General features: G+C 50.2%; 1 protein-coding gene across 1 annotated transcript in view; it reads right to left on the bottom strand.

Moving 5' to 3' along the window:
- CFAP95 (cilia and flagella associated protein 95) overlaps positions 1-14,108 on the bottom strand; it is a 208,550-nt gene that overhangs the window by 123,187 nt on the left and 71,255 nt on the right. The window contains exon 3 of the mRNA XM_086963071.1: positions 6,274-6,395. Coding sequence (XP_086819197.1) covers positions 6,274-6,395 — 122 coding nt within the window. The remainder of the gene's footprint in view (positions 1-6,273; positions 6,396-14,108) is intronic.

The raw sequence follows: 14,108 nt of genomic DNA, 5'->3' as shown, positions 1-14,108 counted from the left end.
CACTGAGGAACACAACCCTCAATGCACGCAGGTGGCGGTGTTGTGGAGCAGAATTGACTCGGTCGTTGTGATGCTTTAGTTAATGAACACGGTGTCTATCAGTAGACGTGTAATATAGCGCCTGGTGCCTCTGCTCGGCGGTGCTGCTGCTAGGCGCTGCATGGGGTGCTCAGGTCCACAGAGGCACGCGGGCTCGTTAGTCTGGACCCTGGGGCGTTGCACGAGTGCGTGTGAAAGGGCATGTGTGTGCATGAGAGATGCGTGCATTCGTGGTGACCCCTGGCGGAGCCTGCAATTTCTCTCCCCAGCCCCAGGGACCCGCACCGACTTATGAAATGATTGGGGAGGCGTTGTAAATACGACTCGTCGGCTCGAACTAACAGAGAACTCCTAACACAAACAAGCTGAGGCAGCATGGCCGCTGAAGAGGGAGGGAGGGGTGGGACATTTATGGGCGCATAATCTACTGATGAAGGGGGGACACCTCTGAAGTGTCCGGGCCACACTGCTGTGGTGTCTGTCTGTCTGTCCGGCGTAGGGGGTCAACATGCTCAGACCGCCACTCTGCCCGCCCCAGCCCCGCATGCATTCTTCTAGTCTCTTACTCAAAATCGCCGTTTCTGCTCTGCACGCAATAAAAGTTCGAAAGGAAAAAAACAAAAATATGTCTACTGAATCAGACACAGACATCTATTCACAAACACATAAGTGATACAAACACACAGTAACTTGTGACACACAGACATCTACTCACAGACACATAAGTGATACAAACACACAGTAACTTGTGACACACAGACATCTACTCACAGACACGTCAAGTGATACAAACACACAGTAACTTGTGACACACAAACACAGACATCTACTCACAGACACCTCAAGTGAGCGATACAAACACACAGTAACCTGTGACACACAGACATCTACTCACAGACACGTCAAGTGATACAAACACACAGTACCTATTGAGGCACAAATAGCACGCACTGACACACAGAGTACACTACCTCACACTGACACTGTCGGCGCCTACTAGACACAATCTACTCTCAGACACATCTAACGGTGCAAACTCAGTGTCTGGTGACAGCCGAGGCTTCTTCTGACAAGGACACACGTGCACTGACGAACACAGCCCTCAATGCACGCAGGTGGCGGTGTTGTGGCGCAGAATTGTGGTGACTTGGTCGTTGTGTTGCTTTAGTTCATGAACACAGTGTTATGTTATGTTATGTTAAGGGGGTGCTTGTAAAGCGCACTGACACCGTGGGTTTCCTGGCGCTGATTGGATGCTAGGGGAGCAGAGGGATTTTAGCTAGATTGAGGAAACAGCCAGGTTTTTAAAGATTTACGGAATTGGATAAGAGTGTTGGAAGTCTTGACTGGGAGAGGGAGAGAGTTCCAGAGTTTGGGACCAAGGTATGCAAATCTCCGACCACCAGATCTACAAAGTTTGATGGGGGGGACAGCCAAGAGGTGTAAGTGTGATGATCTGAGATTGCGAGGGGGGCAGTAGGGCCGGATGAGGGATTTCAAGAAAGCAGGGCAAGCCAGTGCAACTGGATAAGGAGGGGTTTGGCCGACTGCCATTTCGGTATCCCGAGGGCCAGTCTCGCCGCCTGGTTTTGAATGATTTGCAGCCTATAGATGGAAGATTTAGGCAAGCCGTAGTAGATGGAATTTGAAAAATCCAGGCGGGAGAGGACGAGGGCCATGATGACTTGCAGCAGGGCATCTGGGGTGAGAAGGTAAGCCACCTTCCTGATCCTGCGCAGCTGGAACATACAGGAGGAGACCACCGTCCCCACCTGAGGCCCAAGGGATAGTCCGGCATCAATAGTGACCCCAAGACTTTTCACCGCGGCCACCGGGATAGGGGGGGGGGCAAGTTCTGCCGGCCAGAAATGCGAACCCCAGTGGGCGGAGCTCCTACCAGGAAGGAGGAGCTCCGTCTTTCCTGGGTTCAGTTTTAGTTGGTTCTGGCACATCCACTGAAGGATATGGGACTAAGCATGAGCGGATTTTGCGGATTGGCAATCCGCGAATTTTGCGGATTTGCGGATTCGCAATCCGCAAAATCCGCGAATTCCCGCGAATTTGCGGATTTTTTTTTTTTTTGTGTTCGCCCGTGTTTCTGCCAGTTCGCGAGGGTTTTTACAATTTCGCAATTTGCGAACTTACCTGTCGGGTCGCAAGTTTTGCGAACTTGTTGTTTCTACGTGTCCAGCCTGTTTGGGACACTCTTCTTCATCACTGCCACTCTCTGTCACCACTGCCACTCTCTGACTACTCATGCCACCCTCTGGCCCACCCATGCCACCCTCTGTTTCATCACTACACCCTCTGGTTGTCCAGTGTACATTATTTTCGGCAAAGCAAAGCACACCTTCCCTGCCTCAAGTGACCTGAATTAATTTGGGGCTGATTAATGTGTCACAGAATAGCTGGCACCTGCTTCCTTAGTGCGCCCTGATTAGTGATCTTTTGCACTTGCTAAGTGCTTTCATTGTTGCAAAATTAGTTACAACACCTGCCCTGCCCCAACTGACAATAATGAATTAGGGGCTGATTAATGGATTTTAACTTCCAGCCTGGCTCCTGCTTGTCTCCCTTAGCTGTAATTCAGGACCTTTGTGGCATATGTGTAACTATTCTGAGGTTCAGAGCAGGGTCACATAATAGTTTCAACTGGCAACTGAACTCTGGAGGGGCCCCTCAGGAAGCACTACAGGAAATGGCTACTAATGATGTGCCTGAACTTTTGAACCTGGTAAGTAGTTACTTTCAGTTTTGCCAAGATCGTATTTCTGCAATTTTGCACTTATTCGCGGGGCGCGAACTCACGCGAACAGTGCGAGCAGTGCGAGCAAAATCCGCTGCTCGCGGATTTGCGGATTTTGCGGGAAATTCGCAAATCTCGCGGATTGCGGATTTCCCGAAAATCCGCAAAATCCGCGAGCGGAACGGATTTTCCGCCCACACCTATAGGGACATGACTGCCTGGAAGTTAGAAATAGCAGAGGGAGAGTTTAGAGGAAAGATGTGTTGCAGGTCGTCCGCGTAATTAAAAACGGTGACGTCCCACTGCCTCAAAGAAAGAAGAAGGGGCGGAGATAGAGATTGAAAAGAAGGGGGGACAGAGAGGAGCCCTGGGGGACCCCACATGGCAGGTGCTCCCTAGGAGCCCTGAGAGTGCCTAGGCTAAGGGTCTGGGATCTCCCGGTAAGAAAGGATTTCACCCATGCCAGGCCCTGGATGCCGGCCTGTTCGACACGGCGGAGAAGGATGTTGTGATCCACCGTGTCGAAGGCGGCCGACAGATCTAATAATACCAGGGCCTGGGGGGTACCCTTGTCAGCTCCGTCTCTCAGGGCATCCAGGACGGCCAAGATCACAGTCTCCGTAGAGTGGCCGGGACGGAAGCCGGCCTGGTTAGCTTCGAGGAAGTTGGAGCTCTCGATGAACCCTGAGAGACAGGCGGTGACATGGGCTTCCAAGATTTTAGAGAAGAAAGGCAAGAGAGAGATAGGACGATAGTTCGCCGGGACGGCAGGATCTGCTCCCGGCTTCTTCTAGAGAGGCACCAGGACGGCTTCCTTGAAGGAGCTAGGTACCGTCCCGGAAGAGAGAGAAGAGTTCAGCAAAGGAAGAATACAATCAGGTAAAGAGTGGCAGATGTCCCGAAGTATGGAAGGCGGACAGCGATCATCAGGAGAACCAGACTTAATGCGGACGGCCAGAGTACTTAGGGATGTAGGGTCAAGAGGAGGAAATTGAGTGAAGGAAAGAGCGTTGTGAGGAGGAGTAACAGAATCAGCGCCAGGAAGGGTGGCCGGAATGGTATCCTTAATCATAACAATTTTTTTAATAAAGAAAGTGCTGAGTGCATTACAGGATTCCTGTGTGGGGACCTGAACCGGGAGTGTCCTGGGGTCTGAGGTGAATTCGTCGAGGACTTTGAAGATTTCCTACGACTTACAAGGGGCTGAAAGGATTTTCTCTGAGGCATAGGCTTTTTTGGCTGCAGAGATGGCTGATTTATACTTATTGCAGGCTGCTACATAAGTATCTCTGCTTGGCAAACAGTAGTCTCTTCTCCACTTGCGTTCTAATTGGCGGAGTTCCAGCTGTAAAGCTTTAAGTTGGGGGGTGTACCATTTATGAGAATTACTGTGCCGGGACCGGGGGAATTTAATTAAGGGGGCAAAGATGTCACTGGCTGACGTGAGCCAGTCAGAAATATGGCCGTCTAGCTCATTGATGCCAGTATTGTTAGGAATAGGGGGGCGTGTGTGGGACAGATGGAGAATTAGTTTAGAAGAGTCAACAGCCTTCCACTTGCGAGCGGTGCCACCCTCCCGCGGGGGGATCCTGATCTGACCGGCCACCGAGATGGTAATGTCAATTAAAAGGTGATCAGACCAAACACAGGGTGTGGTAAGTGGGCAGGAGGACTTGACCCCATGAACCCAAATGTGGTCGAGAATGTGACCGCCACTGTGGGTGGGCGACTTGACTAATTGACTAAAGTTCAGGCTCGAGAGAGCTTCGAACAATTCAGTGGCGTGAGGACCTGCATCCTTATGCTGGAACCAATAATTAAAGTCCCCGACGATGGTTATACGGGGGGAGGAAATGGCGAGGTTGGCAAGCTGTTCAGTGAAGGATGCGGGAAAAGAAGGCATAGGCTGAGGAGGGCGGTAGAGAACCACAAGGGTAACTGCGCCTACCTCAGTCCCGAGGCTGAGAACCAGATTATCCACTTCAGGGAGGATCATAGAAGTGGAAGCGACGATCTTAAGGTTCTTACGAATTACTGCAGCGACCCCCCCCCCCCCGGGGCGGCCCCCTGTCTATCAGTAGACGTGTAATATAGCGCCTGGTGCCTCTGCTCGGCGGTGCTGCTGCTAGGCGCTGCACGGGGTGCTCAGGTCCACAGAGGCATGCGGGCTCGTTAGCCTGAACCCTGGGGCGTTGCATGAGTGCGTGTGAATGGGAAGGGCGTGTGTGTGCGTGAGAGATGCGTGCGTTCGTGGTGACCCCTGGCGGAGCCTGCAATTTCTCTCCCCAGCCCCCGGGACCCGCACCGACTTATGCCCCCCCCCCTTAACCTCCCCGGGCACCTTGTCCTGGTGCAGACATAATGCGAGCCGGAGTCAAACGTCGCACATTACATGTGCGTGTAACCCTTGTCTGTTAGGGTTTTCCCAAAGCGCTAAGAAGTGGCGTTGAGGCGCTAGGTGAATATTAAAGAAAACAGACATTTATGGGCGCATAATCATCTGATGAGGTGTCCGGGCCACCCTGCTGTGGTGTCTGTCTGTCTGTCTGTCGGGCGTAGGGGGGTGAACATGCTCAGACCGCCACTCTGCCCGACCCAGCCCCGCATGCATTCTTCTAACCTCGGGATTCTTACTCAAAATCGCTTTTTCTGCTCCGCACGCAATAAAAGTTCGAAAGGAAAAAAACAAAAATATGTCTACTGAATCTTAAGAAATTATTGGGGAGGCGTTCTAAATACGACTCGTCGGCTCGAACTAACAGAGAACTCCGAACACAAACAAGCCGAGGCAGCATGGCCGCTGGAGAGGGAGGGAGGGGTGGGGGCCCGAGGGAGCGGCAGTGCATGACGGAGGAGGGCAGAGGGAAGGGGGGGAGGCGAGCAGCTCCGGAAACACCACCACCTTTCTCCAAGGCGAGGCGGAAATGCCTCGGAGAAACACACGGCCATTTTCGGATTCGGGGGTGTGTTTTTGCAGTTGAGTGACGGATGACGCCAGTGATTAAAAACTTCAAAAAAACACGCCCCCGAATCTGCTCAAGACGGGGCCTGAACCGAGTGACGCCCCTCTCCTCCAATGGCTTGCCAGCATTTACGAGGCCAGCCAATGGAGAAGAGGGGCGGGTTCAAGCCCCACTGTAGGGAAAACATAAAATCTCGGGCTCCGCCCACACTGCTTACGCAGTGTGACGCTAGGCCCGAGACCTAAAAACCCAAGTTAAGGGACTATCGGGCCTCCTTTAGTTGGAGTATCCTGGCTGGAAGCTATCTGGAGCCGTAGAACTGTGGATCGATGTAAGAAAGGACAATGTGCGTGTAAGATACAGTACAAAGGGGTGTCAGACTGGGAGCCAGTGAGAAAGTATTCAATTAACAAAACAACAGACAAACTTGAGTGATCTGAAAAACTAATGCAGTTCAATAATAATCATTAACAATATGTCACATTTAAAATTAGTTCGTTATTTTAAACATAATTATGAAGTTACCTCTCGGTAATAGCTGAATCTATATTGTCTGCATTTATCAAACTCCTCGGTATGTCTCTTTGCAAGTAGTCTTTCTTTAAACAAATCTGGGTTAACTGCTCTTCGGTTGTTGTTTTCCAATCCTGGAAAAAGAAATGATATAAAAAACTGCCTGTATTTAAATATGTGTACTTGCCTACATCACATACATTTTAGGATTATTATGGACTAACAGAACTATTATTATTGCATTCAAATGCCCCAATTATTCAGAAAGAACTGAATAATGTTAGATCATATTAATTGAGCAGGTTGTCTAAAATTTTAGCAGTGTTCATTCTCTGCACAAAATACTCCTGCATCGTTATACGTAATTACACTGGCTGATTTAAGTCGCTGTTAGCCATTGTTCAATTGTAAAAGATTTTGTTGTTAACCATTACTTTTCTTCATTTCCATGTCACTTTGCACATGAGCACTTCTATGAACATATTCTATGCACTCTTTGGAGCAACCGTGATACAATCTTCTCAATATATGTATGCATTACTAGCTTTCTTAAAAATATAAATTGAATTTGTTTTGAAAATGTAATTTGTAGTTTCTTCCTTTCTCTCTCACTCCCCAGATCATAATACATGAATTAATATTGTATACCACGAGTACACTCCCCCCCCCTCTTCACCCCTCACATATTCCCATGTTTACGTTTTCGGACTCCTGCTTTCCAGCTGTAGCCACAACCCCCTTCCACGACACATTAGAAGGATGCATCTGGCCACGTGTCCGGCCGCGAGACCGGGCGCGGGCAGCATCTTCCGAAATCGCAGCTAGGCTACACCATCCGTCTGCTAAGCGCACCACACACTAGGCCGACAACCAGTGAGGCCCCACTGCTCACTAAGGCTGTCCTACATCAGGTCTAAGGCAATCTGTGCACGCACACCACTAGCCCCCTACTCCACCGGCACGCCCTCAGTGATCACTGTTCCGTTCAGTGGGTTTTGGTGCCATGCATGCCGGAAGGGCACGAGGCAGCGCAGCTACAAAAAAAATAAAAACATGGGACACACCGATACGAACTGTTCTGTTTTGTTTGCAGAGTTAACGGTTTACTTATAGGAAAAATGAAAAATAAGACGTCACTTACAGAAATAATTGTGTGCTGAACAAGTGTGATATGACCAAAGTACCTGAAGACTAGCTCACTGAAGACAAGTAAGGTGCAACGGAGCACCTTCCCCTGTAAACCCTTACCCTCATGATCCATCGCCTTGTTGCAGCCGGCCCGCAGGGTTGTAGGCTTTGCTATATGTACTGCACCTTTGAACAATAATAAACGTCTTAAAAAAAAAAAAAGAATTAATATTGTATTTTTCTTCTTAAGAATGCGGCCCCAGGGGGAAGTCAGGTCGCAGACCAGTCTTTCCCCAGGGTTTTTGTGCAGGCCAGGAAGAACACGCTAGGTCAGGGTCAAGGGTGGGTTTAGGGGTGGGGTTAGGCGAGGTTATGAGGGCCAAGAGAGGATACTGCATCCTCTTCCTGCACTCAACACCACTGGGGAGGGAAGGTAATTGTTGAGTGTAGAGTAGGGGTTAGAGTGATGGCTATTGCAATCGGACGATTGGTGGGGACATTTGTACGACTTGTAGGCTAGTTTGATTAGAGAACATCTAGGACCGAACAATGTCGATCCCAGATGCTGCGGCGGTTCGCGTCACACTGCTGCTAATTGCCCAGGTTGGGCGAGAGGACCTCCTGCAGCCGGGTGTACTGGGGCAAGCCTGGACGGGTCTGACCCGAGCGTTGAGGTCGGCGTCTGTGGGAGTAGCTGAGGCGTTGGTGGCATGTCAGGAGGAGCCACCACCGAGAAAATCAGCTACGTCAGGTAGGGTGCAGGCCAAGAAGACCAAACAGGTCGGGAAGCGCAGGGGCATGCATCAGAGCATGCCCGCGCATGTGACAGGTAATGCAGGGCTAGGAGAAGCTGTAGCTGGGAAGGCTTCAGCGCGACCGTCGGCATGAAGCCGGGGCTTGTCTGTGTGAGAGGAGGGGGGTCTTGCTGGGAAGGCCAAGCCAGGTTCCTCTGCAGAGGGCCCAGTCCTGAATGATGGAATGGAGTGGGGAGAGGGCCTGACCCTGGGTGCACAGCCCAACGGGTTCCTCTGGGCAGGGAGGGGGGGCAGGATGGCCCATTGGATCTCCCCAGGAGGCCTGGGGTGGTGAATTTGATGACAAGGGGGTTTCCTGAGAACGCACAGAACGCACAGACTGAGGGTCGGCCTTTGCTGGGGGAAGGCCAGGGGGTACCTGGAGGGGGTGTGACTGCGCAGGGTATCCCTGGTAATGGGGGAAAGGGACTGGAATCATTCTTCAGCACTTCCCAGGTGGGAGGTCATTACTTTGGAAGAAAAGGATCAAGGACCAGCGCAGGCTGATCCAAGAAGAGGAGCAGAGGGGACAGGGATGATGACCTCTGGGAGGGGGGGCCCCTAACCCCACATCAGAGGAGGAGGAGGCAGTAGCTTTGGAGGAGGGTTTGCGGAGGGCAAAGGGCAAGTGGGTGTGGGTGGAGGATAAGGGTCAAGCCCAGACGAGTGTAGGAACAGTCAAGATGGCGGTGAGACCCAGTAGTGTTGGGGCCTCCTCAGGTTGGAGCAGCCTTGGGGGGGCCCAAGCCAGTGGTTGAGACTAGTAGATGGGTGGGGGTGCCGGTGGGGTGCTAAACGTTCCCAAGAAACCGGTCGGAAGGAGCACGGGGTCCGCTGCGACCCACCCTTCATCGAGGGATCGGGGGGCTGCAGCAGTTGTAGAGAATGTATGTGACGTGATAGGCTTGCACGGTAAAGGTCAAACGAGAGCTTTGAGAGAAGTGATGTGGGCACCTGAAGAATGCAAGGAAGAGCTGCACTTGGATTATGGGGATGAGAGTGAAGAGTTGCCACCTGGGGGGTGGGGGGCATGGGAGCATCAACGAGGACAATTGCTGTTTTGCAGGAGGCAAGTGTGGCCCAAGGCAAGACAAAGACGAGAACGCAGAAGAAGACAGGTCCAAAGGGAGTGGACTGGGAGACACGGACGAACCTGACAGGTGAGGGGGAATGGTGGGCAGCATGGGAAGGAGGTCCTAAAGTGGGGCGTGAGAAGGCCTGCCGGTCTGTGGGTGTGGGGGATGGGTCTGTGAGGGACACAGGAGTGGCGGCATGTGCACCAGCGGCACTTGCGGCAAAAGGGAAAGAAGAGGGGGCTAAACAATTGGTGGCGGCAAGTGTACAGACAGACAAGTCAACGGGGAGCTGACAGGAAAGACAAGACACTGGAGGACAAATGTCAGAAGAAGCTCTCGTATGGGTCTGGCTATGCCATTGGGGTCTCATTTATCTGAAAAAAGGAGAGGCAGGATCTGGCGTCATGAGTATGTGGACGTTTTCAAGCTTTTGCATAGGAAGATTCAGGCTAAAGAAGGGTCAAAAAAAGAAGAGTGGTAGTTGACCAGGAGGCCCCTGGTGCCCTATACAGGGCATTAACCTTATTAAAATATATGTAAATCATCCGAAAGGCACAAATGCATTTTGGGGGTTTCGCCTGGTTGAGTTGTGAGTTAGGAGTTCAGGGCACGAATCAGTCTTAACCCAGATAAACCTTGCAGGGAGGTGGATCAGGAATTATGGATGCAGTGGATGTCATCCACGCAGTCGTCTGCATCCACACTTACAGCAAGAGGCCTGCCAGTGACGTATCAGTCTCTTCCAGCACATCCCGCCCAGGCTGAGCCGGGGGTAGCAACAGGGCGCCAGGGGGTGCAGTTACCACTCCTAAACAAGGAGGAGGGAACACAGGAGCATGCTGGAACTATAATAAAGGTTATTGTTCCAGATATCCCTGCAAATTTAAGCATGAATGCTCCTAATGTGAAGGGAGACACACTCTCACGCAATGTTTCACTTTGGCCACACCATCCGAACAGTGGAGGACAACTAAGGGCAGAGGACAGGGTGGGCCCAAGGTCTCCTACCCCAGTAAGAGTTTAAGCCAAGAGCCCTTGGCTCTCAAAGTAACTGGATAGAAAAGCTGCGCTAAAAATTAATTCGGGTTTTACCGAGGGTTTCCAGGTGGGGTACAAAGGTCCCAGACAGGGATGTACGTTGTTATAACGCATGCTTTTACCACGCATGCCTTTACAATGCAGGTTTTTCAACGCAAGTCGTTACAACGACTTGCGTTGGGGGGTGCTGGAAAGTAAATAGTTTAATTTAATATTCCAACTCCAGTCCCTGTGGATAGTAGGGAATGTGTTGGATAGTAAATTAAACTATTACCTATCCTACAGCGCCCCCCAGCGCAATTTGTTGTAATGACTTGCGTTGAAAAACCTGTGTTGTAAAGGCACTGCGTGGTAAAAGTTGTGTCGTAAAGGATGTTTCCCCCCAGACAGAGAAGATGGGCAGAAAATCAGAAATCGGCCAAAGAACTACCTGCAATAGTGGTGGTGAAGCTGAGAAAAGAGGTGGAGGAAGGTAGGGTAGTGGGCCCCTTTGACGATTGGGCGGTGGACAACTTGATTGTTTCACCTCTGGGGGTGGTTCCTAAAAAGAAAAAAGTGAGTACAGAATGATACACCACTTGTCGTGGCCGGAAGGGAGGTTGGTCAGTGACTTCATCGTGGAAGAGGACTCGAGGGTGCTGTACGCCTCAGTGGACGATGCGATCCTGCTGGTAAGGGTGTGTGGGCAGCGAGCAGAACTGGCTAAATGTGATGTGAAGTCAGCGTTTCTGCTCCTGCCTATACACCCTGCGGATTTCTCGTTGCTGGGTATGCAGTTTCAGGGGGCCATTTTTGTAGACAATGGGATGTGCGATCTCCTGTGCGCTGGTTGAGATGTTTAGCACATTTCTGCAGTGGGCATTTGAGAAGATAAGTGGTCATCTGGAAGTGTCACACTACCTGGATGATTTCTTATTTATTGGCAGAGGTCAGTCCGGAGAATGTGGGAGGGCCTTGCGACAATTCCAAGACATGACGAAACACTTTGGGGTGCCGTTGGCACCATAGAAAACAGCTAGGTCCAGTTGTAGGTTGACTTTCCTGGGCATCGAACTGGATTCTATCATGTGGTTGGCCCAGTTGCCAGCAGGTAAAGTACTAGAACTATAGAAATTCCTGTTGCAGGTGATCGGAGAGAAGAAGATCGATTTGAGGACTGTACAACAACTCATGGGTTCCTTGAACTTTGCTTGTAGGGTGGTGAGAGCTGGGAGGACATTTTGCTGATGCCTGGGGATGGCCATGTCTGGGGCTGGGCTCCCGCATCACAGATTCAGGAGCTCGATGTCAGTCAGGGCCGACCTGAGAATCTGGCATACATTTCTGTCTGACTTCAATGGAGTTGCGCTGGACATTTTAGAAGACAGGACGATTTGGCAGGTTCAAATCTTTTCGGATGCTGCAGGGACTTCTGGTTTTGGTGTTTTCTGCGACGGCCGTTGGCGTGCAGAGGACTGACCAGAACACTGGTTGAAGCAAGGGAGAAGCATAGCCTTTCTAGAATTTTTCCCTTTGCTAGTGGCCTTGGCAGTGTGGGGCACTGAATTACAGAACAGGTTGGTGCTGTTCCATGTAAATAACATGTCAGTGGTTGAGCTTGTGAACAAGCAGAAGGCAAGGAAATTAAGGGTATTGTGACTGCTGCGTGGTTTCATGCTGAAGTGTCTTCAATTGAATGTAGTTTTTTGGGCGAAACATGTACCGGGCGAGTAATGACATGCTTTGTCTCTTTCGCAGTGGCAGAGATTTCAATGGCTGTCACCTGGAGCGGACACATGCACGACCGTGCTGCAGACGGCATCTGGGCCTGGGGGGAGTGAGAGTGACAGGCCTGGTTGAGAAGTCAATAGCAGACTCGACAAGAAGTAGCTACAGGCTGGCCTGGAATTAATTTGGATCGTTTGTGGGCTGGTCCAATGATGCATGGAACATGTCAAGGAGGGACACAGAGCAGGGAGTGATGCATTTTGTTCTTAACTGTATCAATAAAGGTTTGTCGCAGACAGCGATAGCCGGGAAGTTGGCAGGAATCTCTTTTTATTGTAAGTCATATGCTGGTTTTGATCCAGCCAAAGATGAGTTATTGAGCAGGATGCTCAAAGGTTGGGGAAGGGAGCGGGGGGCCCATGGAGCCTATTACTTTTGAGTTGCTAAAACAGTTGTTGGGAGTTTTGCCCGGTTGTTGTTATGATGGGCATGAGGTTGCAGTTTTCCGTTTATGCATGCTGTGGATGTTTTTTGAGGCGTTTCAAGTGTCAGAGTTGTTGGGTACTAAGGTACGGATAGGCAGAACATTTGCAGAGGTACGGCTGGATGGGGGACACTTGGGGATTTGGTTGGGGCAGTCAAAAACGGACCAGGCAGGGAGGGGAAAATGGGTTTGGTTGAGTGAATCCGGTTGTATGGGTGCGTGCCCAGTGCAAGAATGGCGTAGATTTCTGAGCAGGTCCGAGGGTAGATCGGGTAAAATATTTTGTCATGCGTCTGGTCTGAAAGTTTCTGCTTTTCAGTTGTTGGCGGTACTGCGCATGGATTTGCCGCGCGTAGGTAGAGATCCTGCTAGGTATGGCATGCACTTTTTTCGCATAGGGGCAGCTGGGCTGGTCTTGGGATAGGATACATCAGATTGGGAGATGGAGGTCCAGGTTTTGCGAAAAATATGTGCGCAAGTAAAAGAAGGTTCTGGTTGTAGGGGGGGTCACTTTTGGCGAACAGCGTACAGTCCACATTTGCAATGCGTGGTTTAACATATTTTTCTTGCCTTAGGTTGTATGAGGCGTCCAGGGGCTACAACGGTGACTGGATTATCGGACACTCTTTTGTGCATTGGGCAGCCAAGTATGCGGATCGCCAGGTCTACGGCCGTAACCTGGGTCTGAAGAGCAGCCACTATGAAGTGCATTGGTGGGCAAAAGGAGGTATGTGTTGGGGGCCGTTGTTGCACTGGCTCACAAAGATGACTTCACAAAGAGGTGCCCAGATATGTTGGTCCTGCATCTGGGGGGAAACTAATTGATCAGGTTGTCAGGTTTGGCAATACTACAACTCAGTAAAAAACACGAGAGGTGCCAGAAGTCTGAATTCGTTGGAACCTATAAAGTGTCCCCTCTGTAAGACAAAACCAACAGGTTAATGTACAAGGAAAAACATTACCAGAATGTGAATGTAGAGCCTCACAGGAGAAGAGGCTTAGAAAGAAGACTAAAAGTGCTTGAAAAAGTACCCATCAGCCCACTCAATAGCAGAACTTCGTCATCTGGGTTATATGATTGAAATAGTGGTATCCAGTATGCCCTTCCTCAGGATGAACCCGGGGCTAGCAAAACTTGGACCACATGGTTGACCCTCAACCATAGAGGATGATCGAATACAGGCTGTAAGGGCAAAGTTGCAGTGCTCAAGAATTGTGAAAAAAGGAAAAGGAAAAGAATTGTAATCCAAGTGTTCTAAAAATACCTATCTTGATGTCATAAGAAAAACTTTATTGGGTCTGTCCATCAAGGTGGTATGTTTAAAAGCAGAGAGATAATAGCATGCAAGGAATTGCTATTCACCATGAGTGTAAGATGGTCGACATGTTTCAGCCTGGATAGGCTTTCTTCAGGACCTATGATGCACTACTGCAACACTTACTTTCTATATTGTGAAAGAAAACTACAGAACAACTCCAATTTCTTGAATGAAAAAATTGGTATATCTTCTCCTGTGTGAAAGAGACAAAAGACATAAACAAAAATCAAAGTTCATGTTCTTAGGACTATCATATGTGCTTTTCCAATGATTAGTCCCATGATGTTCAACTCACCCAAAT

Source organism: Lissotriton vulgaris, chromosome 3_1 (genome assembly GCF_964263255.1).
Source record: "Lissotriton vulgaris chromosome 3_1, aLisVul1.2, whole genome shotgun sequence".
Taxonomy (NCBI): Eukaryota; Metazoa; Chordata; class Amphibia; order Caudata; family Salamandridae; genus Lissotriton; species Lissotriton vulgaris.
The sequence above is the reverse complement of the archived record's forward strand: the minus strand, read 5'-3'. Positions and strand labels throughout refer to the sequence as shown.